At 42.0% G+C, this 26,909-nt stretch overlaps 1 protein-coding gene across 1 annotated transcript in view; it reads left to right on the forward strand.

The window, feature by feature from the left end:
• LOC8037211 (papilin-like) overlaps nt 1–25,116 on the forward strand; it is a 37,660-nt gene extending 12,544 nt beyond the window's left edge. The window contains exons 2-7 of the mRNA XM_040216555.2: nt 4,588–4,791; nt 9,931–10,116; nt 15,804–15,977; nt 18,141–18,311; nt 23,953–24,129; nt 24,921–25,116. Of these exons, the coding sequence (XP_040072489.1) occupies nt 4,588–4,791; nt 9,931–10,116; nt 15,804–15,977; nt 18,141–18,311; nt 23,953–24,129; nt 24,921–24,949 (941 nt within the window). The 3' untranslated portion in view covers nt 24,950–25,116. The remainder of the gene's footprint in view (nt 1–4,587; nt 4,792–9,930; nt 10,117–15,803; nt 15,978–18,140; nt 18,312–23,952; nt 24,130–24,920) is intronic.
• The last annotated feature ends 1,793 nt before the right edge of the window (nt 25,117–26,909 follow it).

The raw sequence follows: 26,909 nt of genomic DNA on the forward strand, positions 1-26,909 counted from the left end.
ACAACTCATCTTGAAGTACAGAACAGCGAGCGGAAGAAACATAAGTGCAAACGAATCGCACGGAAAACAAATCCCGGAACGCATTTCGTCTGCTACGTGCAGAGAAAAAAAAAAAAAAAAAAACCCGCACGGTTGGGTGTAGCACGTGACTTCCGCCGCTCCCCCACTCTATCCTCTCCACTTCTCTGTGCAGTGCGGGAGTTTCAATTTCGGTTTCGAGCAGTTGCGTTTTTTTGGCTTTATTAAAAAAAAAATAAAAAAAAATCTACAAATTTTGCTATTCTTCGAAGTCGGGAATCAGGCGAAAATAGGGATGTCATAGAAGCTTTTTTAGAAATAGGGTCAAATGTAATAATTTAGAAATGTAATTAGCATGTGCTGATAATTGACCAGTTTCTGTACATTCAGTGCTTTAGTAGCACAAAAAGTCGGATCACTTTGACTTCATTCGACAACAGGTTCTGGACGAGAAAGACGTAATGGTTTCCCTTAGTGTTGTATACAAGTTTGCAAAGGTCCTGACAAATCTCGCAGTAGAAGTTGCTGAAGATCGCCAGCAAAGTGACATCGCACTTTCGTCACGAACGTCACTGACAGTTCAAAGCATTGTAAAGGCTCCTACGCATATTCGCGTTTCAATGTGTTGCGGCGTCCTTGTGGCCATCAGCGGTCGCTCGCGGTAGGACACGCACCGTCACGCAACGCCCGGCAGCGCAACGCAAAAGAGTAGACCTGCTAAACTTTCTAAAGCGTTGCGGTGCGTTCGACCAATCAGAAGGCGAGAAAAGAGAGGAGGGTCGCGTGTTCGCTGGCAGCACACGGCAATGCGCCAGCAATGTTTCAAAGGCGGCGATGGTTCAAGCAGGACAGAATGTCGACGAAACCAGCGTGATTGCCCCAAGATCGACCACCTCAACGCTGTCAGTGGGCCCCGCCATGTTGCCGTGAATTTCACTTTCTATTGGTGAGCCGTTAGCGACAATAGCGCGTTCTTATTTTTTCTTGGCTACACTCGACTGTGTGTCAACGCAACTGTGTGTACAAGCTCTGCGGAACTGCTCTTCGCAACGCTGCACATCCGCTTGCCGCTACGGAACGCACCGCGTTTAGACGCTAATGTGCGTATGGGCCTTAATCCTTCTGCGGTTTTGCTTCAATCAATTCTATTTTACCTTCCGCAGTAAATAGTATTACAAAATTGAAGCCTGCCCCATCCGTAGTCCGGTTTTAGTAACAATGGCTAACCTCATGATGGAGACGTGGAATAAAAGGGGTTTCAAGTAAATGCATGCGCAGTTACGTTTTACCGGGGTTTTGTAGATGACCCCTTTGTTATTTTGAACCGCGAACATGTAAATGACTGAATAGAAGCGCCGAAAGACAGGGACAAAGTGAAGCGCCTTTAACAGTGGAGCGCCTCACTGTCAAAGGCGCTCCACTGTTAAAACTCTTGTGTCATATTTGCTACTGTCTGCAAGATAATCTTTTATGTATTTTATGTAATTGTTCATGTACTGCTATGTGTATACTTGCCGACACACTGCTGTCAATTGTAGCTCAGAGTTTTTTTCGCGGCATCCAGGTGGCGGGGGCCTGCACTTACATTGCAAACATCTCATATACAAAGTGCTTCATTCTTGTGTCACTCCTATTGTATTCCATGTGTTGGAATAATAGTATTGATAAATAAAAAGATAAAAAAGGTGGTAACGACAACACGCAGCGCCCTCGCAACTGAAACTTTATTTGAAACACACTGACTTAAATACTTTATTAAAACCAGGTAACTTCCAGCCACCCTATTCAAAACCCATTGATACTTTTTTTTTTAGAAGTAACGACAACCTATACAAAGAAAAGAGCGCATTCAGTTGTATCAAAATGGCGTCGTTCAGTTCAGACCTCTGCTGTGCGCCGCCATTCGCTTCCTTAAACCTGCACAGTCACGCAGTCGGCGCTTCAAAGGATGTCGCTACTTGTAGAAAGCTCTTATCTACACATTAACCCCACTATGTTTCTAAAAATAACATTTTCATATCTAACAGTGCCACAGACGGCTCACTGACACACCTATCGGCGCCCCTGGTTTGATGACAAACGCTTTGTGAATTTCCCTATACTTCGTCTCACCCTACGATAGACTAAAGGCAAAGGCTACAATCCGCCATATTGAATAACGAGTTACTAAGAAATTGAGTGGCATTTGGTTTCGATGCACATATCGGTGCCCGCGTCTCAGATCACTGATGCGGAAGGGTGGACAGCCAGCCGTGACTCCTCTATTTTACATTGCAAAGAACCAACGGCTCTTTGCAGCGTCGAAGCTATAGAAATGATGCAGCATCTTTTTTTAATGGGAGCATTATTCGCCTACTCCAAATTAAAGATAAGCATGTCATAGCTTTGACAAAATGCGCCGCAAGACAGGGACAGAGTAAGTACGACGACACGAAGCGCTTCGTGTTGTCTTACTTACACTGTCCCGGTCTTGCGGCGCATTTTGTCAAAATTATGTACCGGCTGACCTATCTGTCACTATTGATGTCATAGTTCAGCGTGGAAGTGATTGGACCTGACGGCCCGTGCCTTTGGTCTTGAATCCATCGTAGGATGAGACGAAGTATAGCGGGTTTTCTTCTGTGTCGTCCCAGGATGGTTGAGTTTGAAAACAAAGGGGTGCATGGACATCGATTGCAATGCACGGCCTGATTCTCAGACGGCGTCTGTTCGATAGCCACTGCGTGTCGGTCATTTACGCACCGGTCTGTTCACCCTGCGTAGGTGCACCCGCAGGATAGTGGAATGTCGGAGACGACACAGGTTCTACATTCCAAAAACTTATTTTTGAGTTTCTTTTTGCATTCGTCACTATTGCTGTCTAGAGCATTAATTATTTTGCACAATAGCGAAACCTTATTCGGGGCAGAAAAAACAGCTGGAACGTTTTAACGTCCCGCAACTTTTTTCAAATTGTGGGAGATTGCATAAAAGTAAAAAATGATGGCGTTTTTTTTGTTTCTTTTTTTTTGCCATTCATGAATTTTTTTGTGGAACACATTTTTATTTTGGTATTTATGTTATTGTTATGCTCGTAAAAAATTATTATTAGAGAAAGAGTGGGCTGGCTGGAAGTGACGTGTTTTATTAAAGTATTTAAGTCAGCTTTTTTCTATTAAACTTTCAGCTGCAAGTGTGCTCCATGTTGTTGTTACCTCCTTTACTTTGACCCTGTCCGTCGGCGCTTCTATCCAGTCATGAACCAACTTGCCCAACTGCACATTTTGTTGCATGTAAATGATTTTCACTAGACTTTAAACGGCATTGAACTGCCAATAGAATTCACATATGAAATAAAACATAACAACGCGCTACCTTTCTTGGATGTAACTGTTTGCCGAGGTGACGGCTGTCTTGTACAAACAACTGTGCGCCGAAAGCCCTGCGACAGCGGTTAATATTTTAGTTTATATTTTAACACTCTTTGTAAAATAATCAGGTTCTGATAGATATTTTAATGAAGCGAATTGAGCGCATCATCTCAAACGCAGAATTCGTACTTGTGATAATTCGATTTTTGTTCGATTCCTCTTGAAGCGCGACTACCTACGAAGATTTATTGAAAACACGCGTAAACATATGCACCAAGGCTGGAGGGAAAATATCAATAACTACAAAACTGGTGTTATGATCATTCCACGTGTGAAAGCTGTCTCGGAATCTATTTGCGTCTCCCCGCTTCCCTCTAGACGTAAGAACAACTTTCAAGCCCCATCTCAATTTGCGTGGCCTCATTTCAAAACCAAAGGTTTTGACCCCTTCAGTGTCCCAGTGTGGTATGGTGTATTAAGTGAACTTCCTGGATTGTGACTCCTCCTGCATCGGTGAGACCAGTCGAAAACGGAGCACCCGCCTGAAAGAACATAGGGGGGACGTGGAAAAAGCCACACATTTCACGAGGTCGAAAACTGAACTAGTGCATCACTGCTGAAGAACGGATCTCAGCTTTGATTTTTTGAGTGCAGTGACCTTGGCGCGAGAACGGAGCTGGTGGCCACCAAAGTTTCTGAAATCGTGGTGAATTCGTAGTGACGTATCCGCCTGCAATGCAAACCTAGGCCCCCGTACCGAAAAGTACGCATATCTCTTCAAATATTCTTATAAAATCTGCACTGCTCTCATTCGTGTCCCTGAACACGCACTGATACTATCTTCCGTATAGGAGACGAAACGTCTGGTTAGTCTGTTAATATTGTTCTGTCAAGTAGGTGTAGTTTCCGTTGCCCTTATAAATCCCGGCTTTTGAAAAAAAATTTTGAAATATTTTATCGAAATGTTGACTGAAAGCAGCAGGGTTTCCTGTTTTCGGTTTTATAAACATTTGATATTAAAGAAGGTCACTTTTTAAAAGGGATTGTGAAGATATTTGTTGTTTCCTGTGAAAATGTGAGCTTGGTTCATAATAGTTCTTTGATTCCAGATGCATATATTTTCATTCGCCTTTTTACAATGTTCAGCTGTGTCACATTTTAGAGGACGCATATAATATACATGCAAGCAAGAAATCTTTATAATCATTACTTCTCCTAGGTACGTGTTCCACTTCATGTCAATCGTCTAAAATAGTGGACATATGCTCTCTTGATCCGGAGATTGGCGATGGCAAAAGTAATATTGAAGAATGGTTCTACGATAAAAGGACTGACAGATGTCTGCTTACAAAATTTGACTCCAATGAAGACCCGGAGGGAAACAGATTCACTTTCGAGGAATATTGTGTTTCCAAATGCAGAAGTAAGTGGTACCATTATACAATATCACTTTCTTCATTTATTAGGAAATATCATTGCATCAGTATATGGTTCAGATGGGCGTATTAAATGAATGGACACTTCAGGTGAACCTCAGACGGAAAAATCAGACTGACTACTTTACACCAAAACAATTAACAAGTTCCGGCACCGGAGATTCTTATAATCAACATCTCTTGGCACAAAACCACCAGCATATAAATCAGGGGTGGCCAGAGTGACATGGGGTTAGAGCCGCAGACAAAACTACAAAAGTTGAAAGAGCTGAAAGGGAAAAAAGGGTCGGATACCTCTGGAAGAAACAATATAGAGGGAACAGTCCTTTCCTAAGGGGACAAATGTAATTATCAAGTACAACAACTAAACCCAGGCGGCAAAACGTTTCTTTTTTTTTTTTTTTTTAACGCGCTAAACAAGAGTAAATGCGTATTTCGCTAGCCAGCCACTGCCCCTGGCGCCCATCACGCGTGTAAGGTTCGAAATTTATTTAAGAACAATAAAGCAAACAGGGTCACCGCGGACACATCTCTGTCAAAAAGCAGTCCAGATGTATCTACGTTGTGTAGTTCATAAATGCCAATTCTGAGTTTTTTTTTTTTTTTTTTTGTTTATTCTAGAACTATTCTCGTGTTGGGGCACAGGAGCGGAAGGGGGGCACGCTTACCATGGAGCCACGAGCGGCACATCAATTCGTGAAGAGCCGCCGTTTGGCCATCCCTGATAGAAACATTGCTGCGTCTCATATCCCAATAGTCTAACGTAATTTGTCCTCCTCATTAAAATAAATATCCCTAAAATAGAAAAGGTGAAACCTTTGGCTTCGATATCTATTTGTAAAACATTTATTTACACAGACTTTTCCTTAAAGTTAAGTAAATTAGTTGATCCTGTACTGCTTAAAGAAGAGCTAAGATTGAGTGACTAAAATATTTTTTTCAAATTATTAGTGACCAAACCTTTAAATAAGACTTCTTTTTCGCACACATCTAGACCAACGAGAAATAACCATGCCAGGCGAATAAAATATCGAAGTAACAATTTTTTCTTTTTTAATGGTACTCATTTTTTATTTGCGGACTCGAACATAATCCGCCGAGAAATTGAGGGAGAAGTGGAGGGCGAGAGCGCGTAGCGACGTGAGAACGCCGAACTCTGATTGGAATGATTAGTGGGTAGGCGTAAAGTTAGCTGCCTCTGTCTCCAACTGCACTCGTCGAACGCGTTCGAATAAGAAAGTCAAACGCCGGACGCCGGCGTTCCTCTCTCTGAAGCGGTCGATGAGAGCAGTGGAGACAAAGGCAGCTAACTTTACGCCTACCCACTAATCATTCCAATCAGAGTTCGGCGTTCTCACGTCTCCTTTCTTTTATCCCTCTCTCTCTGTCTCTCGACGCATAACTTGCGTGGCACTATACATCAGTTAATAAATTTACTTGGAAATATCTTCGACTCAATATTTCCAATGATTCGCGCACATTATTAGCTCAATACTAACAATCCTTTTCTTAACTGAACACTGTATCTTTCGTCCTTGAATTATGTATGTTGTATATGGTTTATTATGTAGTATTATGATTATTATATGAATATTCGTCTGTGTTGCTATACAGTCTTTACCCTATAATGTGAACAACGCTCTTCTCCTCACTCATAGTTCCAAATGAAATTAACTAGTCCTGCTACTCAAATGAGAAATCAATAAATAATTTAATTTTAGGAAAGTTTCTAAAAATTAAATTAGGACCTAAAAATATTGTATCCAATTCCATTGTCCCTGGGCGAGGTTCCTCAATCAGAATGTTTTAGAAATTAGTTTTTTTAGACACACCATAACGAGACTTTCCATTACACCTATTCTGCTGTAAACCATGCCACAAAATACGCATTTACGCTGGCAGAAAAATATTTTTTTTTTGTTAAACTCTAATTTGTTTGTTATATTCAAAGAAGCATATCGCAAAAGGCACAAAATTTATTCCGTATTGCGGGACAGTAAATCAATAAAAGTCAGAAAGCAGTAGCAAGATTGTGCTCTTTGCATCACCGTTAATAAACAAAACCTGCTCCGAGGCTCCAATTTAACTTAATTTCATCCCAGCATCAATGAACTTTTTTAAAATTGTCTGAGCTAATGTGACTGTTAAACCATAGACTTACTATACACGAAGAACTTTGAGGAATTTTTACATTAAAAGTCATCTAATGCTTGAAATACTATAAAACATCCAGAGAGCAACATTACCCAGGGTTATCTAATTAGGGTTGCTAGGAGGGAGAAGGTTAGAGAAAAGATGAGGGGATGGGGAAAGTAATTGATATTTCACGTCACTTACATTTTCCCTTTAAAGTTTGCGGGGAAACTGGTTGGTTGTAGAAGGTAAATAAAATGGTGTATAGGTGACGTGCCGAAAATTTTGCCAAGGTCGTGTGACATCCCGTGACGTCACGCGACTCCACTCTCCCCGCTAAATTTAGCTGAAAAGGCACGGACTGACGGACACAATTTTGGGATTGGGGGTAAAGTTAGAAAGCATTTTATGGTTTAAAATTTTGAGAAGCATAATCTTATAACACATTTGCGTAGTGGCGTTGCCAATGTTATGCTATTTATCTTCCACAATAGAAAGTTTTGACAAATTGGTTTGGCTTTACCTCTCAATTAAGGGCTATTGCGCAGGCGAGCCGGTAAGCGATCACAGTGAAAAAATAAAATAAAAAACTCTTGAGACTACGAAAAAAAAAAAAAAAGGTAAAGCACAAGACCGTCTCAAAACTCGGATGCAAAATTTATTTTCACGCATCTCTTTTATGTAGGCCACAGCTCATCCAACTACGCTGAAAGATCCAACCTCCAACCCCACAACTAGGTTCAAGTGGGTACAAAGGACCCACGCCTTATCTCAAAAACCGCCAACGCCACAACACAGTGGGGTGGTCTAGACCCAAACGAATACCATAGAACCCTCTACCGCTACGCTATATCTAGAAACAAAGTCAACATTGCGCGTGCACGCTGCTATCCAAGACTTTTTAGAGCTGGGAAAGCTAGCGGAGGCGCATGGTGATACGCAAACCGAGAGAAATATATCGCGGCCTGAAAGCGTGGGTCTGCCGAGAAAGAGTCATTGTGAGATTAGAAAGAGCCGGGCAGTCAAGATGTCCATCACGCCGCATATGCTCTTTCTGCAATCCCGCTTTCAGTTCCGAATGTCACCTTGCGGCTGCGAGAAGTGGCCGCGACCGGTCAGTTTCAGGACTGCAACAGATTGCGATTTATCTCAGGAATTCTAAATATGGTCACAAGTAAAGGTATAATCCGCACTTTTCGCCAAAGAAGCGACCTCCTCCTCTGCCACGTTCATCGTGAGGACAGACAAAAGAAAAGTGCCTGATCAAAAGGACACAGCAGGAGAGTTTGTCGTTGCCGAGAAATTTATCTTGGTGGTTTTGCACTTCATCTGAAGGGGATTGGATTGGCCAGATTGGCCGTCAGTTCTAGACTAAGTAAGGTGTTGTTTGGTTAGGTTAAGTAATCAATATAATAATCGTTTAAATATACAAAATATGCATTTTTATCTATAAAAAGTTAGCAATAAATTTGTAGATAATGACTTTATTAAATATTGCTCACGTTTCCTTTACAAACATTTATTTTACGTGAGCGTTATTGTCTGGTACCGTCGCTAGTGGCTTGGCGTTAGTCATTGTAGACCTATAATTTCTACCGAATTGTGAACGTTCCACTGAAACATGAAAGCTCGCAGCTACGCTTCAATATACGTACGGAGGTCGTAGCAGCTTGCAAATATCCTAACGAGAACGCCTGAACAATCTACTAAAGCTTTACACTGTGAAGTCATAGAGGCTGTTGTTTATTTCGTTCCTGAGACCATCTGGTTAGATATAAATATATCACTTATAGTCTCTCGGAAAATATGTACTACAGAAATAACGCTCGGATCACACGTGATCTTATGCTTATTGGGGAGCTCTAGTGCAACCGTGTTACCCCTGTTAATCAGAAAAGCTACGCCGTAATAAGTCAGAATGCGGTAAATCGCAAGCTTCCATAAAACGCAATGTCGATGGAATAGCTAACGTAGCCCTGATAAAATATAAAATGTTAACCCAGGCCTTGTAGCCATATTTTTTATTTGCGTTGGTGCAAACGAATAATAATTGTAATATCACTTGCGTTTAACACGGCACTTACAAATATATATATGAAACCTATATGTGTGGTGTACTCAAATGTGGAGGTCGAACGAAATCTAAAGCGTGTACCCCAGATAAAGAGTAAAGTATTTTTTTCATCACAAAATTAAATTTCTTGTCTCCGATGGCTTCGTCTCCACTAAAATGTGAATCAAGCGGTCTGGAAAAGATACCAAAGCTTCAGTGCTAACCGTTATCTTACTCAAAACGTATAGGTAATCTTCTAAAAATATCACTTGAAAGACGGGGCTCATTTGCGGGAGTTATGCCATTCAGCATCATATATTCGTGGGCTTTTTTCTGCCGCTATTTTTCCATTGGATGTTTGAGAAAGTTACATATATTTTAATTTAAAAAAAATGAAGGCTCATACTTTTTGCATTTTGTGCGGACCAGTTGTACTACAAATGGGAGCAGACTGAAAGTCACTTCATGTATAGTTTATTTTAAAAATAAAAACAACTTTTTAATGATTCTTTTTTTTTCTTTGAAGGGGGGAGGGCAGATATTTTTTTTTTGAGGAGGGCGGCATTGCATAATGCGAATAGAGTACAGGAAGTCAGAAATAGAAAACGAAATATAAAACCAATATGAATGTCAATGTAGTATAGGCCAGATAAAAGACAATGATAGAATGCTCTTTTAAATACATAAAAATAAGCAAAAATATAAATCACATTGTGCAACAGTAACAGTCAGAATATAAGACCCACAAAATATTGTAGAGGCACGTTGCCCTACGTAACGTTTTATTTACAATATTTGCACATGAACAACGGCACCGTGCGCAGGCACCTGGCGTCGATGCTATTCCGGGGCTTCATCTGCATTCTTAGACGAGTCACTACAATGTGTTTTGTTGAAGTTTTTGATCCGCTACTTTTTTTCGTTCACATTCTTCAAACAGAAAATGTGCCGACGTTTTGTTTCGATGACGCCAATAACTATCGCTCTTACTACGGACACAAACCGGCCCAAAAATGGACATACGATTCCGACACTATCAAATGCGTCCAATTTACCTGGAAGGGAAAAGACACAACAAACAAGAATGTATTTAATTCTCAACGCGAGTGCGAAACCAAGTGTAAAGGTATGTTTTCGATGTTTGAGACGCTTTCACTCTTCATATGCAGCGATTGTTTTGCATGTACACGTCATGCAACCTTGTTAAAGCTATTTTTGTCCTGACGCTTCAACTATGGAGCCAAAATGTTTCACCAATATAACGATGTCTTATATCAAAGAAGTGTCACTCTAAATCAGAAATAAAATGGTTTTCAGTTTGCTTGCGTAAAGTTATAACTTCATTTAAGGTTGCCTCCAGATGGCGAGCAACTGAACAATGTAACTTACCATGTTCTTCGTGCTAGTTAGCACATGTAGAGTAATTGAGTTTGTACTGCTACTGAAGAATCTTTCATGTCGTCAGAACGTATTCTCGCGTAAAACCACTCCAGTGCAATGCTAAAGGATTATTACCACGAAATGTGTTATACGTTTGGCACATTACCGCTTCCGAATTCACACTACAGTGATGGAAGACGATCACTGCGTCAGCATTTGTTTATTTTACAAGACTGAGAGTCAAGGGCTGACGTAGCGCTCGCGTCCTTGCTGATTACACACGAGTCCGACCCGAATGCTGCCGTAAACCTGGTGCCCATCTGTGACTCACGCTGAACTCCAGTAGGTTCCCTGCACAAAATTCAGCACTACGGCTTTGTTACTGCCTTTTCAAACAGCACCGATTCTCTACGGTAGATTGTCTGTGCTCCAAAACTTAACCAAGTAGATCAGAGTTACTCCCACGGGTCACATCATGTGATCAAACACCGTATCTCTCCACCCGTATCGGACGATAAAGAGCGATATTCCGTATCTCAGTACGTTGTACTCTCAGCATCTCTACCAAGCACACGCGCTCACGCAGTGCAGGCATCCTTTAGGACTGCACTCACGCTTGCTGCGCCATCACTGAGATGTTTCTGCGGATTGCAAGTCCGTCTGCGTCTCGCACGGGGGTTGCGATGATGTCATAATGCCGAGCTCTTATTGGCTGATTAAAACAAACAGTGGGTAGACGTCAAGGCATCTATCGTTGAGGTCTACCCACAATGTTTTCAATCAAAGCCAATCAGAGCTCGGCGTCGCTCTCACGTTAGCGTAACACTTGCGCAAGGAGCAGACGGCTTGCTTTCCGCATACGAAGATCTCAACCGACGTAGTTTATAGCGAGTAACTGTCGCAAGTGCACGCTTTTTGAAGCGCTGCGCGGGTGCATATTCTTATAGCGAGACTGGCGTACCTCAATCATTTTGCTTGATCTCGCTAGATTTGTTTCTTTTCTCGCGTTGATGTTGAAGAAAGATGCCGGTTCCCGTTAGCCTTTAATGACGAATGTGGCCTACAGGAAAAAAAAAACACGTAATAATTTATAATCCGTTTGCATTCAAATACTCGTTTTTACGAAAACCCGCCGGTTTCTTTCGTTTGTCAGTGCCGGGGGAAGAGGAAGAAAGAGGAGGAGTGAGTGACGGGTGCGACGCTTCCATTGGTCTGAAGCGTTGACGTCAACAAGGGTCAACATCTCTCTCCCTCCTCGGCGCTGACAAAACTGACAGACACCACCGGGTTTCCACCAAAAGGAGCCATTTCGTTTTCGTCAAAGTCACGCGCACTGTTGGCGCTGTGCAAGAGAGGAGGAGGCGCCACGCAGCACTTCCTAGGTAACAAAGCCGTAGTGCTCAATGAGATGGCGTAATCAGAGAAGCCCAACGCTGGACACAGATTGGAAACGAGTGCTGCGTCGGCGCTCGGCTTCGAGTCAAGTTTGAGCAGAACGTTGACGCAATCGTCGTGTTCAATATGTGTCCAGTGTTGGCCTTCTCTGATGACGCTATCTCATTCAGCAGTACGGTTTTGTTTTCGAGGAGGTATTGCGCCGCGGCTCCGGTGGAATGCGGGCGTGCTCAGTTGCCGCTCTGCCGTCGCCGGTTGTTCTTCGCTCTGGGTTTCCATAGTAACGGTGCGTGGGCAGTGATGTGTGTGTGTAGTTAAAACGATCGATGCGGTTCCCTTCACGAGTGATATGGATGCGGTTCCTCCCTCCGAGTGGTATGGATGTGGTTCTTTCCACGAGTGATATGGGTGACCTATCCAAGGGCATCGATGTACTCTGACAGGCAGAGTACAGAAAAGGGGTGACAAAAAATGACAGAAAAAACCATTGTTGGACTCTTAGGGAATCCGTTAGCATGACATTTGGGAAACGCCACATGTCTGCCTTTGGGAAACATTAACACTGATCCTGTAACGAGGCCAAAAGAGGCAAAAATAAAAAACGGAAAGCAAAAAAAAAGTGAAGGGGTCAGCGTTAACGTTTCTCTAGTGTGGCGTTTCCAAAATTCCTGCTAACGCATTACCTGAGAATCTACCAATGGGTCCATTTTTTATTGGTTCTGTTTTATTTCGTATTTTTATATCTAATACTCTGGCAACAGTATTAAAGATCGAGACTACAGCGCCATCTAGTAAAACAATATGTAAAGAGAGAAAAAAAAGTTTAACGCGGAAATACGTGGCGACCGAGAACGGCGGAACCGCGAAAAATATGAATAAGTGTTTTTTCTCTTGCCGCTAATATTTATAATACGTGACCGTTTTACTTTAGGCTATCATATGCGCAGATATTATTAACATTTTATAGTGATCCATAGAGGTTACGCAAGGAAGCTACTTTCAGTTCTTTGCGTGGTATTACCCGAAGGCAACAAGGCTATAACTTGAAAGTTTACCTTACAATGTGTTTTCGTCATCTTTATCCTTTTATATGATCTTGTTAAGCATTATTACTGTTAGAGGCGCCGCGCTATGCGAGCTGGCCGGCACAGCATGCGGCACGAGCACTGGAGGCTCGCGCCAGCCAGAGCTAGCGTGGGATACTTCTTCGTCAGAGCAACCACCCCAACGGTCACCCCGTTAGCTGGCCCCGTTCTTGTCTCTCGTGCCGACAGAGGACCGCAACAAACGTCCTGACAGTGTATTGAAATGTAAATGTTTTAAGCAATATTTGTATATCCCGTCAATAAAGGGCTAAAGCGAGCTCACCCCTGCTCTCTGAAGGGCTGCCCACATTGCGATAGCAGCCATTGTTCCAGTACTCAAGCGATACCGACAGGGAACAATTTACCATCCCCTTGGTTGAAAGCATTCCGAAGCTTCCATCAGAATTTTGAATGTATTTTCCCGTCACATTTCTGAAATTCTTCCAGGTTTGTAGCTCTGAAGTCCTCAGCAGTGCATGTTGATGCGTTGTGACGCTCCCCCACCATGGCCCTGGACGCCATACGCACTCCTCGTTGAAGATGTGGACTAGCCACTAATTGCGGGGCCTTCTCGTTGGGCAGTATCAGCTCACCGGATTGCGCTTTGCGCTACTGGTGCGCCTTCATTTAGGGTAGTTCTAATTCACCTGTTGGCCACCAGAGGGGCTTCGCATTACGATTTCATCCCTCGGAGGTTTTTTTTTTTCGTTTTAATGCTGAAAAGTAAAACAAACTAAAATCTTTCCACGTCTAAAATTGGCTAGATTCAATGCTGTAAAAGAATCGAACGTGAGAGCCACACGCCACCACCACTAGGGTTCGCCTCTCCTCTCTCTGGCGGTTTCTCTTCAAGCTCTAGAGCGCGTTGAACGGCGTCTCCCGGTTGAGCTTATAAGGCCCATCCACAGAGTTGCGTTTGGTATGTTTTCTGTGTTACGTTATGGGTCACCGGTACATCCACGGTACGTGTGTCTCGTGCCAGGCTACTTTTCGAATTGCTTGTCACGCTTCTTATATGAGCGGATGACCCGCTGATTCGCAAGGTAAGCAGACAAGCTCCCGTAGGATAACAAAATTGTAAGGAAACGATACTGTATGATCTTTCCTTTAGCATCTTAGTTTTAATCTGTGCTAGTGCGGCGTTTGGAATTTTGTTGATCGTTTATGTGTTTTTGTCATCACGTGTAGCACGAGGGCATGTACACCGTTACACGCGTGACAGCGTCAGACGCTCAAGTTCGTTACATATTGACCCTGTAAGTGACATTAGTGCTCTTAAGAAATTGTTGCGAGCGGCGGTGTTTGAACACGCAAGTGAAATTGGAGATCGCTCCTAATGACCGACCATTAAAAATTAGAAGTTACATTTAAACGTGTTAAAATATAGAAAGCTTAGATATAGGACCCTTTTATATCATACTTATCACGTCAGAAGTTTGCCGAGCATCGTATGCTTTTGTCGAATTGGCAACGTCAACGTCCGGTCCTGGAGACGTCACGGTGAGGCTGCAGCAAACATCGAACACTAGCAGAACGTCAGACCGTAGGAGTCGCACGTCTTCCGTAGTCACTGATATGGTGGGAGCTAGGTCGTCACACTCCAACAAGTAGAAGTGAGTAGTCTAGTGTAAAAATAAACGATAAAAAGAAAATTGAATCCTCCGCTTGCTCCACCTAGCACACTTGGCCATACTGCATTTCGATTGCAGAAGCCCTATGCCGGTTGATTTGGGTTCCATATTGTATTTTGGAATAACCTAAAACACATGCCATGCTATTTAAAACACAACATTAAGAGAAAAAGAAGCATGTAGTAACAAATGTATGATTGTGATATTTTTTTAATAAAGCATAAACATAATGAACGACGCGAGAAGGACAGAAACATGCTTTGCCAGATTTCTCTCATCACGTAGCTTACCAGCGGGCACCACTGACGCTTCATTTCCCTTCGTTCAGCGTTTCGTTTACCATGATTAGGTGGTAGTAGTATGGTGCCTGGAACGCGTCTCCGACTGGTGTGTTTACCGCGTCCAAAAAAGTGGTCCCTCGATTTCCGCCTGATGACGTCATAAAAGTGTCATGCTGTCGCCGGTCGCGACCCTGGCGGCGTCCCAACGGCCGTGGTGTATGTAGCAGATGCCTGTTCGGCTACAGGTCGCTTTCCACTGTGACAGTTCACGGAAGCTCTAGCAGCCGGAGTTGGGACGTCTAAAGGGACGCCGTGACGACAGCGACACTCACATTCGCTCGTGCTTTTCGCCAGCATTTCTACGGCCAACCGCCAGGATCGCGACAGGCAACAGCATGACACTCGCGTCATTTGTTGCCACATCGGGACCACTTTTGATGTATGGGCGGGATAGGGCGCTAAACACACCAGTCAAAGACGCGATCCAGGCACCATAGTAGTAGAGCAGGCCACTGGGCATCCTATTCGACAAACACATGAATCCTACGTTCTCATAGTTTTAATCAGTTCGACGTTACGTTTGCGAATTTCACGTTCTGGTAAATTTCACGGCACTTTTTTTTATCAGACCAAGTAGTGCCCCCGTGCGAAGTAAAAAGGTTGTAAGGCAATCGTCAAGCAAAGGGCGGGGACTACAAAACCTCCTCTCTGTTGTTTTCATATTATATGTGAATATATATGAACCGGATTTTGCGGCAAGGAGATATCAGGCTTGCATACAGTGTTCAGCTTAGCAGCCAAGCCAATCAAGTTTTGATGGGCGGAGCCTACAGTAAGGTATGAGTTGAGAATGGCTCCTCCAAAACTGCTTTTTGGTGGCGTAATGATTGTACAAATATTTTAGCGAAACTTATTTCACGAAATGTTTGTGTTATCTAGGCACTTAACAAAATCAGGGTGCACCGTTTCTTTTTGAGCAACCATCGAGAAAAACGTTCCTTCTTTAATAAACTCTCTCTCCTACATCTTTTTTTATTAAAGATAGGGACATTGGACCATGCAAGCATCGGATTCACTTTGACTGTAAACATGGAGACGATCTATACTATTCGTTTGATTACCAAAAAAAAGAATGCCGGACATTAAATGGCGACGAGTGTCCTCCCGGCGGAAACGCATTCTACTCACTACGCGACTGCTATCAGCGTTGTGGAAGTAAGATTGTTTTGATATTTTACTTGAAAAACTAATTTATTCATGGAAATATTCTCTGTAAGCAATTTGGAGCTATTAAAAGATTTCTCATTACGACAATATTTTTGCTACTTTGAAAAATTTAGTATTTATTGCAGCTATATTCGTTCTCTTAGAAATGTTTATTAATTTTTACTGAAATATATCGTAGAGTGTAATGTAGGAACAAGACATCTGGTCAGGCTGTCAAGTTTTAATTATTGTTGTAGCGTTGTCAAGACACGCGTGTGAGGGCCGATAGAATGGAGGTACCTTTTGCTATCTCGCCCATTATCTGACACAGTCTAATTATTGGCTCTGCGTCTACTTTACACGGCGTACTCTTGGTTTTATGACTGGTATGTACAAAAAACGCCCAGTCAAGTACGTGCACAAAACACAATGTTTTAAACTGTACCAAAAAAAGAAAGCGGGATTTTCAAAGCGTTTCAAAGCAAAGATCTGCTTCAGCCGAAAAAGTGGTTCATCCATATGATTGATTGAGTGCTCTGGTTGGTTCAGCCCGTGTTATACCGGGTGTTTCGGAGAAAGCTTTGAAAAAACTTATAAAATCGGTTGGTCGAGAAAAATACTAAACCCGTTACGGAAGCAAACTCGTAGCCTTGGCGGACGTCAATGTTCACAACCACATATTTAATATATAAATAATTTACAAAACGTTACCAATTAACGTTTTTATCAGTGAAAATAAGCATATGGTTGTAACTAGAAACTCAATATGCGTAAATTAAAATCACTAAATCAACTAATTTTATAAAGACACAAAGCACCGGAAAAAGACGTTGAATTTGGACGCGTTTTTCGGTTTTGCTTTTTTTATCAGAGCGGATCTTTGCGCCAGCGGCCCTGCACCAAGTGTCCAAGTCGCGGAGTAACCACCTCGCCTCCCTCGTAGGATGGAAGAAAGTGTAACACACGTGTATTGCGCGCCTTGGACTAAGGAATATGAAACTAAAACCTAGAAAAGCATCCAAATAGAACATATTTTTTTAACGCCGTAAGATGTTGTACCTGCCTTATATATTTCTTAAGTTAGTTGTTCCAGTATTTTTGATGATGCTCATCAAGCCACTAATTGAATGGATACGTTCATGTTTACAAACTACAATATATTTAATCAAATTCTTGTTACTTATTCAGCCACTTAGTATATTTTTTTCAATCCCTGCTGTCCGTCATAACTGGGATTTTCTTCCCATAACGATTCACACTTTTCTCAATCGCCTTACTTTTAGGTACCTTAGAAAGTATCCGCTGAAATACCAGGTGTGTGAAGTCAACCCAGGGAAAATTTTAGAGCACATTGAAATAAAAGATAATTGTAATTCACGGGGCTGTATTAAACGGATGAAGTTAAATTATTTTAGGGAGAATATGTTAACTAAAGAAGAAAAACACATGTAACAGCGAATTAAATTCCACAGCGTCCTGTATTAACATAACCTTTGTAGTGCGAAATAATGCCAGCTATTTTATAACTCGCTTTGATTACAAAAATATAAACTTGGCATTACGAGGTCGGAAAAATACTGAAAGTTGAAAGATTTTTAAACTCTGTTTTTTGTGTGTTAATTCACTAGTGAGGATTTTTGTGCAGCTTGCTTTTAGCAACCACAATATGACCTTCATCTCTGAATAAGTTGAAATTATATAATGTGTATTTGCTTAATATAAGCATTCATTAGCACCGGTAGTCTAAATTTACCGGTAATATTTTACTGGAGCAGTTGTCCACATATACGCCCATTCCTCGTTCGACCAATGGCTTATTCCCATGTTTTCATGAGCGCAATCTGGAAGCATGACCACAATGGTAAATAATATATAATATTCAGTGCTTAATGGTATATAGGAGCGTTTTAGAATGATTATAAACTGCCGCTATAAGAACCGTGGTGTGCGTTTTTATTATATGAAGGACGTATGTCACGTTCCAAGCTTATATTAAGCTACAGAATACTTGCTCGTCTTTTTTGGCGGTTCGCACTTTAAGTTATGCGCAATCGCTTCTTCTTGTTCCCTCGCCCTCTCTTACCGAACAGCACGGGGTACAATGTTTTAGATCTCCAGAGTCAATTTAGGTAGTGGTTGCAATTATGCTATATAAAAATTGATTTGTTTCAGGATTTGTGGAAAATGTTTGCAAGCTTCCAATTCAAAATATGAGCTTTTGCAGTACATTTGAGAGAAGGTACGGTTACAACACCAACACACAAAGGTGCGAAGAGTTTCGAGGCTGTCCAGACATTGGGAACAATTTTGATTCTGCGAAGAAATGTTGGGACACTTGTGCGGGTAAGTGCACAACTACGTTCGACGCCGTGATATTGTTATTACCACTATTTTGTTTCTTGTGGCGTGCGCAAAAGTTATTTATTTTAATCCTAGATCGTTTACTTAATGGTACGCATTATTCAAAGGTTCTGGATTATCAAATTTACGGGACAATTCCTCCAAAATCTAAGGGTAATTTTATGACTTGGTAGATAACTATATCGTAACCTGTTCTTGCTGAAATCATGTTAAACAGCAGAAATATCTTCAGCGATAAATATTGCCATGTGCACTTGTAGCTGTAGGGAAAAGGGTTCCTTGCAAATGCAAGGAAAGCTTCTCCGTACACGTTGAAGACCCGTGTTTACTCTTTCCCCACATGTAAAACATAAGGAGGCCAACATAACCTCACAGAGCCCGTCTCGCCCAAACTCACTTCCGAACCTTTTAGGTCGAATCTTCGAGATACCGAATGTAGTATTTAAGGAGCCGGTCTTTCATTCAGTCTAGCGCTAGCGAGCTGTCACACCGATGCGTCGACGCTCGCTGGAAACTTTCTCGACGTTTTTTTGTTGCTTTGTCTCTGGCACAAGTTCGGCCCTTAGGCCTTCATCTTCAGTTCATCATTTATCGTCTCGTCGCCCTCACCCGTGCCGATATAACTATCGATTTCTGTTACCTAACTTCGCGTTACCTATGCAGGGTTTTTAACAGACACTGGCCAATGTCTCACCGGCGAAAAGTACAATATCGCACACCAAAAAAAGATTGATGTAATATCGATATTTGTCAAAAGTCTCCCTAAAAAATTAGCAGCGTGCAGTATTTTGGATTCTTAAATACTCTTTGATAATTTTGTTTTGTAGATGTAAAGGCATAGTTTTCCATATAAACGTTATGGGCATAATTGAAAACCACTAAATTACCGCGCTTCTAAAAAATGTAAGGCACGCGCGGCGTTTTACGGAAGTCCACGAAAAGAAATCCTAATTTGGGCGGGGTACTCGAGTTCCGAACTCGAATTAAATAGCGATTATCAGATTAATTAGATTCGATTTTTGGGTTCATAGTACTTTTTTTTGCGAGAAATTCACTACAACGATTACCACTACTGCTGGACAAAATTTGAATTAATACAAGAACGCTATGTTGTGGTGACCCAAGGCAGCGTTAAGTAAGTAATTAAGTACACAATAAAAAGATTTTAATGACCAACAATTTTCATAATAACTACTTAGGGCCTTCTGTATACCTTGAACGAAACAGTATAGCACTCTTCAAAAACCACGCAGGTATCAACTTTCATGTTTAAGGAAAAGATAGTTAACGTGGCCAATATCTTATTCTAACAAGAGTAATTTTGAATGCCAGTATCTTGCACCACGTACGGCGTGTTCTCTGCACTACAGACCTACAACCATTTTGTGACGTTGTAACCCCCCCCTCCCCCCATTAATTTGAGATCAGTGTTTGACAACCCAATACTCCGTTTACTCTAAGCTGATAGTGCGGTGGAAGCTACGTGCTCGTTGCGCCAGTCCTACGTGGATCTTTTTACAAGTAATCAGGCTGATAACTGCACCCAAGCACAGAAAACGGTGTCGTTTAACAAAAGGCAGGCGGTTGATGTATCCGGCGAGCCTGTAGCTCCCACCACACTGTCAGCATATATGAGTGAATGGATCATAGTAACGAAATTGTGGAAACGGGAGTGAAATCCTCCTCCACCCTCCCACAGCCCAACCATCTCTCGAATACTTCCGACGCCACAATTTTCAATTCCTACATCTATATTATGCAAATGAATTACCAGTATATGAATAATATCAATAATTAAACCCGTCATTACGTAACCCGTTCATGACGTCAACCGGGGTGCAGAGGTAGGGAGCACAAGGCGTCCGCCGATTCCAATGATTCATGCGTATCCATGCCTGAATGGGTGAACAGGTGCTCACCTGCCTCCCCAAGTTGGTCGTTGTCATATTTCGGCTTTTTATTTTTATTCATGCTGGCTGCTTTTTGTTCCGTGTTCTCTGCGGGAGAGTAAACATGTAGGCGTTTGATCATGGTCTGCGTGCTTCCATTTCCTTTTTATTTATGTGTATTGCAAATAAAAGTCATAGTCTTGAATATAACATTCGTCATTTGACCTTTTAGCCACTACTTGACGCGATTCTATGCAAATTAGATTCGAGCTGAAAATTTACTACTCCCATACCTCCAAAAAAAAGGCTAAATTTGGAAATTTGGACGCGTTTGCGGTTTCGCTTTCCTCTCAAGACTCATCTTCACGCCAGCGATTCTTCTCTTCCTCTTTTCCCCGCCACCATCCCCACCCTTTTCTCCCGTCTTTTTCCCCTCCTCCTCCCTCCTCCTTCGCCCCCAGAAAAAACAAACAAAACTTTACTATGAAAATATATTCTAAGACGCGAACGTATGCGGGTGAGCTGGTCAGGAAACATCATATTCTAAAACGTGAGGCCCGGATAATTAAGATAACGGCTAAGACGAACAAACAAAATATCAAGAAATTTTAAGACTGCGTCGTCTTGTCCGATATATGATTGTTCCGTCTCAGGGTTTAGATTATATTACATTCGACTCTGGTCACTTTCATTAGACAGCGCGCCTATAGCACCAAACCCTCCCCCAATGGTGAACAGAGCACGTTTTGGAGAGAACCTGTGCGTACAGCGGTACCCACGCTGTCGCGCTTTCGTGCTGCGCTGAGAGAAAGGGCGCCAGGCAATGCAGTGAGATACCGGATTCACCAAGATAGCAGAAGCACATGTTTCCGCTGTCTCGAAACCTGCCCGCGACGATAGATGGCGGCAGCCACTTCACCTAATATAGAGGGCAAAACCAAGAGACTGTGCGCGTCCAGTCGTTAGTACAGAGCAATAACTCTCGGCGCCAAGACTACTGTGTTTTAGCGGAATATATTCCCTAGTAGGGTATTCCGCCTAAGCGCGTAATCATCGCATACCTGGACCCCCTCCCCCTTCCGCAGGAGAGAAGGAAGCGGTGCGCAAACTGGTAAAATGGAACACTGTGCCCTTCCAATGAGATTGAAAAAGTAAGCCTTGAGTCTGGGATTCACTTCCGTCATTCGACGAATGCGTGGCTGCGCTCGTTAGTGGCGCGCTTTGGCCACGAGGAGCCGGACCGCTGGCGCTCCGATAGGAACACGAAGTCTACAAGTGCGCCCAAAATTAGTATATTTTTACGCCTCAAAACGCTGTCCGTACATTATGTCATGGGAAGAGTACAGGGGGGGATCGGGTGGCCGAGCTGTCTAGCGCACACCAGTTCGGAACACGTGGAGCGAAAGCTCGCGCTGCAGAACCCAGGATCCTGGGTTCAATCTCCACCCCTGTCCGTTTCGATCTGGATGAGCATCGTACCGGCTTGCGGTTGTGTATCACTACTGCGTGGTGCACGTTAAAAACCCCAGGCTAGCGGTTGCACCAAAATGGCTAAATTGCTCATCTACGCCTGAGACATCAGACGCCCACCGAGGCAGACAGCTTCCGGCTGTATAAACATACACAAAACAATTTGATTTGCATTATATGTCTGCACAATGATCCTATTTGGTGGTTTTCGCCGATGCCTATACCTTTTCTAATTGAAATATCTTTAAAATTAATCATTAGAAAGTTAATTACTCAAAACTGATTAGGAACCTAATTATACCGAATGTTGTACATTTTTCTACATAGGTCCTTTAAGAAAGACCATTAATATATCCTCTCTTTTTCTGCACAATTCGCACGATGCTAAAGTTGAGGCTTGGGCGAGTTGGCACATACTTCGGAATTAAGAACAGCGCGGAAAGACGAGGACCAGGCAAAGAAGTGACACGGACGTAGCGCTACGTCCGCTACAGCGCTACAACGCTGCGCAGTGACACGGACGTAGCGCTACAGCGCTACGTCCGTGTCACTGCGTAGCGTTGTAGCGCTGTGCGGACGCGCGTAGCGTTGTAGCGCGTAGCGTTGTAGCGTTGTAGCGCTGTAGCGGACGTAGCGCTACGTCCGTGTCACTTCTTTGCCTGGTCCTCGTCTTTCCGCGCTTCTTTTAATTCCGAACAATTAGTACATTTGGTATGACTGATGTGGACAGCATTCCGTGAAACGTCCTGTATATCTAGAGTTACAAATCAAGAGGCTTACGCTAAAACTAGGAAAATCTCCGCTTGCACTAACATGCTCATATTTCCACCGGAGGTGTATTTTTGTGGTGCTTTTTGAGTTTCAAACTTTGTGACGTAGCTTTCCTGTAATAAGAAAACTAGACCAACACTCTTGCCATAATAAAGAACATACGCCGAAAAAGAAAATTGAATTAACCAAAGAACTCGAAAGTTGAAGGTGCGTCGCAATCTCCTATTAGACAACGCAAGTATACGACGGTATTGTCTGCTTTTGACCGAGTGCTGTTGTTTGCTTGCCACGCTTATCTGGAAATCGTTGCATGAATCGCCGTTGCAAGTGTCAAGTGTTAGTCTATACTTTTAAAGGCACTCACTGATTGCTCTTGTCTTTAGTAACTCCCTAAACTTCACAATGTCAAGTACACCATTAAAATACACTATTGACAAAAGCTTGAGCTTGTTACGTGGAGGTGCCGATTTTTTTGGTTGGTTTAAGAACAAGCTCCTCAATACATAATAGCTGATATATAACCTCTCCAGGTGTCTGGTTCTTTAATTGTACTGTTTAACAATCGCCGAATTCAACTTACAACACTTGTATCACTAATTCATTTACAAAAAAAAAGAATAGTTTAAAATATAACCTATTCCCATTGCACGTCAGAATCCAACGTTTTATTTAATCACCTTTGCATACTTAGACTCAGGGAAAAAAATAAAACACAAAATTTCAAAGATGTTCAATAGAATAGTAACGGGAAAAAGCCCCTTGCCAATAGCAAAATGCCCAGATGAAGGAGAACTTTATCTGGCCATTTTATTCTCCCACAATGTCACAACATGTGCGGGAAAGTACTGATCCGGTTCGGTGAAACGAATATCTGGAAGCATCCCAGCTTAACGAACTTCGAAGTTCAAATAAATTTAGCCTAGCCCTGAAGCCCTACCTTTTACTTTCATAAGTCGCTTTCACCCTCATAACTATATTCTTGGTTTGGTGAGATCGATATGGCTCCTATGACTATGTAAGTATTGTATATTTTTGGTTTAGCTGTATGTCCTTATAGTTTCTTAATAACCTGTATTGCTCAGATGGCTTGTTTTAATGAACCCAAAATATCCAAATATGGCTATGGGTTCATCAGATCAGCAACATGTATGTGGCTCACTGATAATGAAACAAATTGAATTGAAATGAATTGACAATCTAACAAACCAGGTTAGATTTGGCAATTAAAGGGTTCAAATTAAAAATTAATATGAAGGACATAGGGACGTCACATATCAGCTCAGTTATTTGGATCATTGAATTGACACTGACCTTTTTCCAAGAGAAAATACTTGTTTAGAAAACCAGATACTACCGTGAATAATACCTCATTTTTTAAATTTATAATACCTTCAATAATTATGTAGTACGTTACTAAAGTACTTACAAAATACAATATGAGATTGTACAAGCAGTTAACGTACTCTGAACACTTTTAAACCTTTTTTTAACAGAGAGTAAAAACCCTTGTGTCATGCAACCGGATTATAAAGTTCGTTTCATCTTTACTACACGCTACTACTATGACATAAATACCCACAACTGCGTGGAAACTTCCCTGTTTCGTGGCCAAGTTACTGGGCATTCTAACTTGTTTAAGACAAGTCATGACTGCAAAAAAGCGTGCATGGGTAAGATTGATTTTCCACAGTGGCTTGTCAAAGTGAAATTTTGACAAACTACTACGAATTGGTTTAACAAATATTTCATCATCGATATACCTCCCTGCGCAATTACTTATTTTTTTTTTTTATGTGAGAGTTTACTGCCAACAAAACCGAGAGAATTAGTTCAGGGCTTACTATTTTAAGGCTCATAAACAAATTGTGCTTCACTTCAAATTCAAAATATTTACGTAATATATGATATGTGCAAATGCCGATGCATATCAATCTGTAAACGGCTTGGCCTGATTGGAGTAAATCGTAAATTAAGCAAACCTTTGGACGTTTTTCTGGCGTTTATTTGACTGTGCAGAATTCGAACAGATTTACGAAATGTGTTCTTTAACTTACAAATATTTTCTGACACACATGAACTCATTATTATTTTTGTCTACTTGCTTCTTAATTTATTCTCGTGTTTTGGTGACAAATTCATTATATAAGAGACAGCTACGAATTCCCTTGATTTTATTCGAATATATTCTTCGCACAATGTCTAGTTATTGCCTATTGTCATCTTAAAAGAATGCACCATTTGCAAGGGCACGTGTGGACTGAGACATAATAAATTTTAAAAACAATTATACGCACCAAACATAATGAGCCGCTACAAATTCTGTCGTGTTTATTGATCTTGTGACTGAATATCAAAATGCCACTCATAACGGCCATTCTAAACTGCTGAAGATGTTGTAGTGCACTAATAAGGAACACGAGCCTGATATATTCAAATTTTAATGTATATTTTCTCTCCCTAGCAACTTATGTGTTAGAGCCCGATTGGTAATTAAAAAACATGTAAGCCTCAAGTTATATAAAAAAAGCGGCCTTGCCTAAGGAACAGATCTCTGTTTACGTCTACTATTGGATAAACCAATCAAACACCGAAATACAGAAAATAAGCTGTTTCTGATGTAATAAGGCGTTGGCAATAAAAATACATATGTTGACGGAGTATGTTTCAAACCTCGATAATAATTTAATAAAAATAATGAAGGGGGATGTGTTAAATAAACTTCGTAGCTGAGTTTTGGGACAATACGGTGTTCGTGTTTTCTCGCCTTGTGCTTTTCTGACGGTATAATCACTCACTAGCTTGCTTGCGTGTTAACCCTTTCCTAAGAGCCTTGATTATTATGAGCTTAAAGGGACACTGACAGGGTATTTGTGCTCGCCCAGGTTTTTGTTTGAACATGACGTATAACAGTTTAACCATTCATAACATAATTGGCGGATCGAAATTAGTTTTTGTTCCGCCCGCAAACAGCCGGTTAAGAATCGATCGGTTTCACTCGCGCTCACTCTCCTTTTTATGGTCACGTGGCGTTCAAGCTATGTGTACCTAATATATTCAAAGTCATTGGTCATCTAAGACGCACATTTCTTATTAGAAATAAGAAAGAAAATGAACATCCTCTTTGTGGCCTCCAAACAACTGCAAAGACGTTAATTGAAAAAAAAAAAAAAAAGAAGCTTCTGAGGACATTTAAGCACTTCTGAGTTTTGAAGGCGAAAGCATAAATGTCGTTCTTCCGCTTCCTTAGTTCGTCTGCACGTACTAGCGTGGACGGTCACGTTTTGCTACTGCCGAAAGAGCAGCGGACGGCCGAGCGCGCGCTCTCGTGTGAAGTGGCAGCCCGCGCCGAACTCGGCCGTGCAGCCTGTCAGGACTTTTTCCGCGTGCCACAATGGAGAGGGATTCTCTGGTGCCGTTCCTTGGAACTACGCCGCGCGAAAGCCAATGGGAGCCTCGTTCCTTGCAACTATGACGCGCGCCAGCCAATGGGAGCCTATCTATCAGTTTTCCGCTACAGACAACAGGCTTCGTTTGCTCCATTGGTAGAGGGGAAGGTGCCGTTTGGCGCGGCTTGAAAACCTGATGCCGTCGATTCGCTCCATGGGACAGTTATGCTTTCGCATTAAAAATCTTCCACAGGTCACAGGAAGTACATGTACACGTCATTTTCAATATGACGACGTACCGCGGGTAGAGAAGGCTCGACGACGCTATAGAGGCACACGACGGACCAACGTTGCGACGGACGTGGGGTTGCTACTTGGAGACTCGTTCGTCGTACCAGCCTCCAGATCTTCGAGCCCAGAACATCGAGCCGAAGAGAAATAAGTGCGAAACAATCGCACGTGCAAACAGTGCACGCACATTTGTCGTCCTCATCGTCTGATTTACGCGCCGGAGAACCCGAGTAAAAAAACGCAGTCGGGTGTAGCCACGTGACGTACGGCCATGAGCTTTTGTGCTCTTGTTTCATTTTCGTTTTTGAGCCGTTGATTTTTTTGTTTACCTTATTAAAAATATACGTTGCTCTACAGCAAAATGTTGAATGGGTTGTCTTCTAACGTCATATTAAATCGCCTGGCAAAAAAATAAAATTTTTTGGAGGTGTCAGTGTTGCTTTTTATTGCTTATATATTTATTTACGTTCAGACATAAACTTCTTGACCCATCTCGAGAATAATTATATGCGTTGAGACGCTAATTGTTTTAGGCTAAGTGCTAACTATTTTGTAAACTACCGAGATGCACAATCTATTGGTCACAACGTTAAACATTTCCAAAGGACATTGACACATGATCTACACAACGCAGTAGGAACACAAAGAATATGTCCTCGCTTGTGTCGCCAAGCATATAGTGGGGACATTAAAATAAAGGAAAATTAAATAGACAGGAAGGATGACATAAAAAGATGTCATTATCTCTAAAACAACACATTTTCAGAAAGGTA

This window comes from Ixodes scapularis, unplaced genomic scaffold, assembly GCF_016920785.2.
Source record: "Ixodes scapularis isolate PalLabHiFi unplaced genomic scaffold, ASM1692078v2 PGA_scaffold11__112_contigs__length_91849675, whole genome shotgun sequence".
Lineage (NCBI taxonomy): Eukaryota > Metazoa > Arthropoda > Arachnida > Ixodida > Ixodidae > Ixodes > Ixodes scapularis.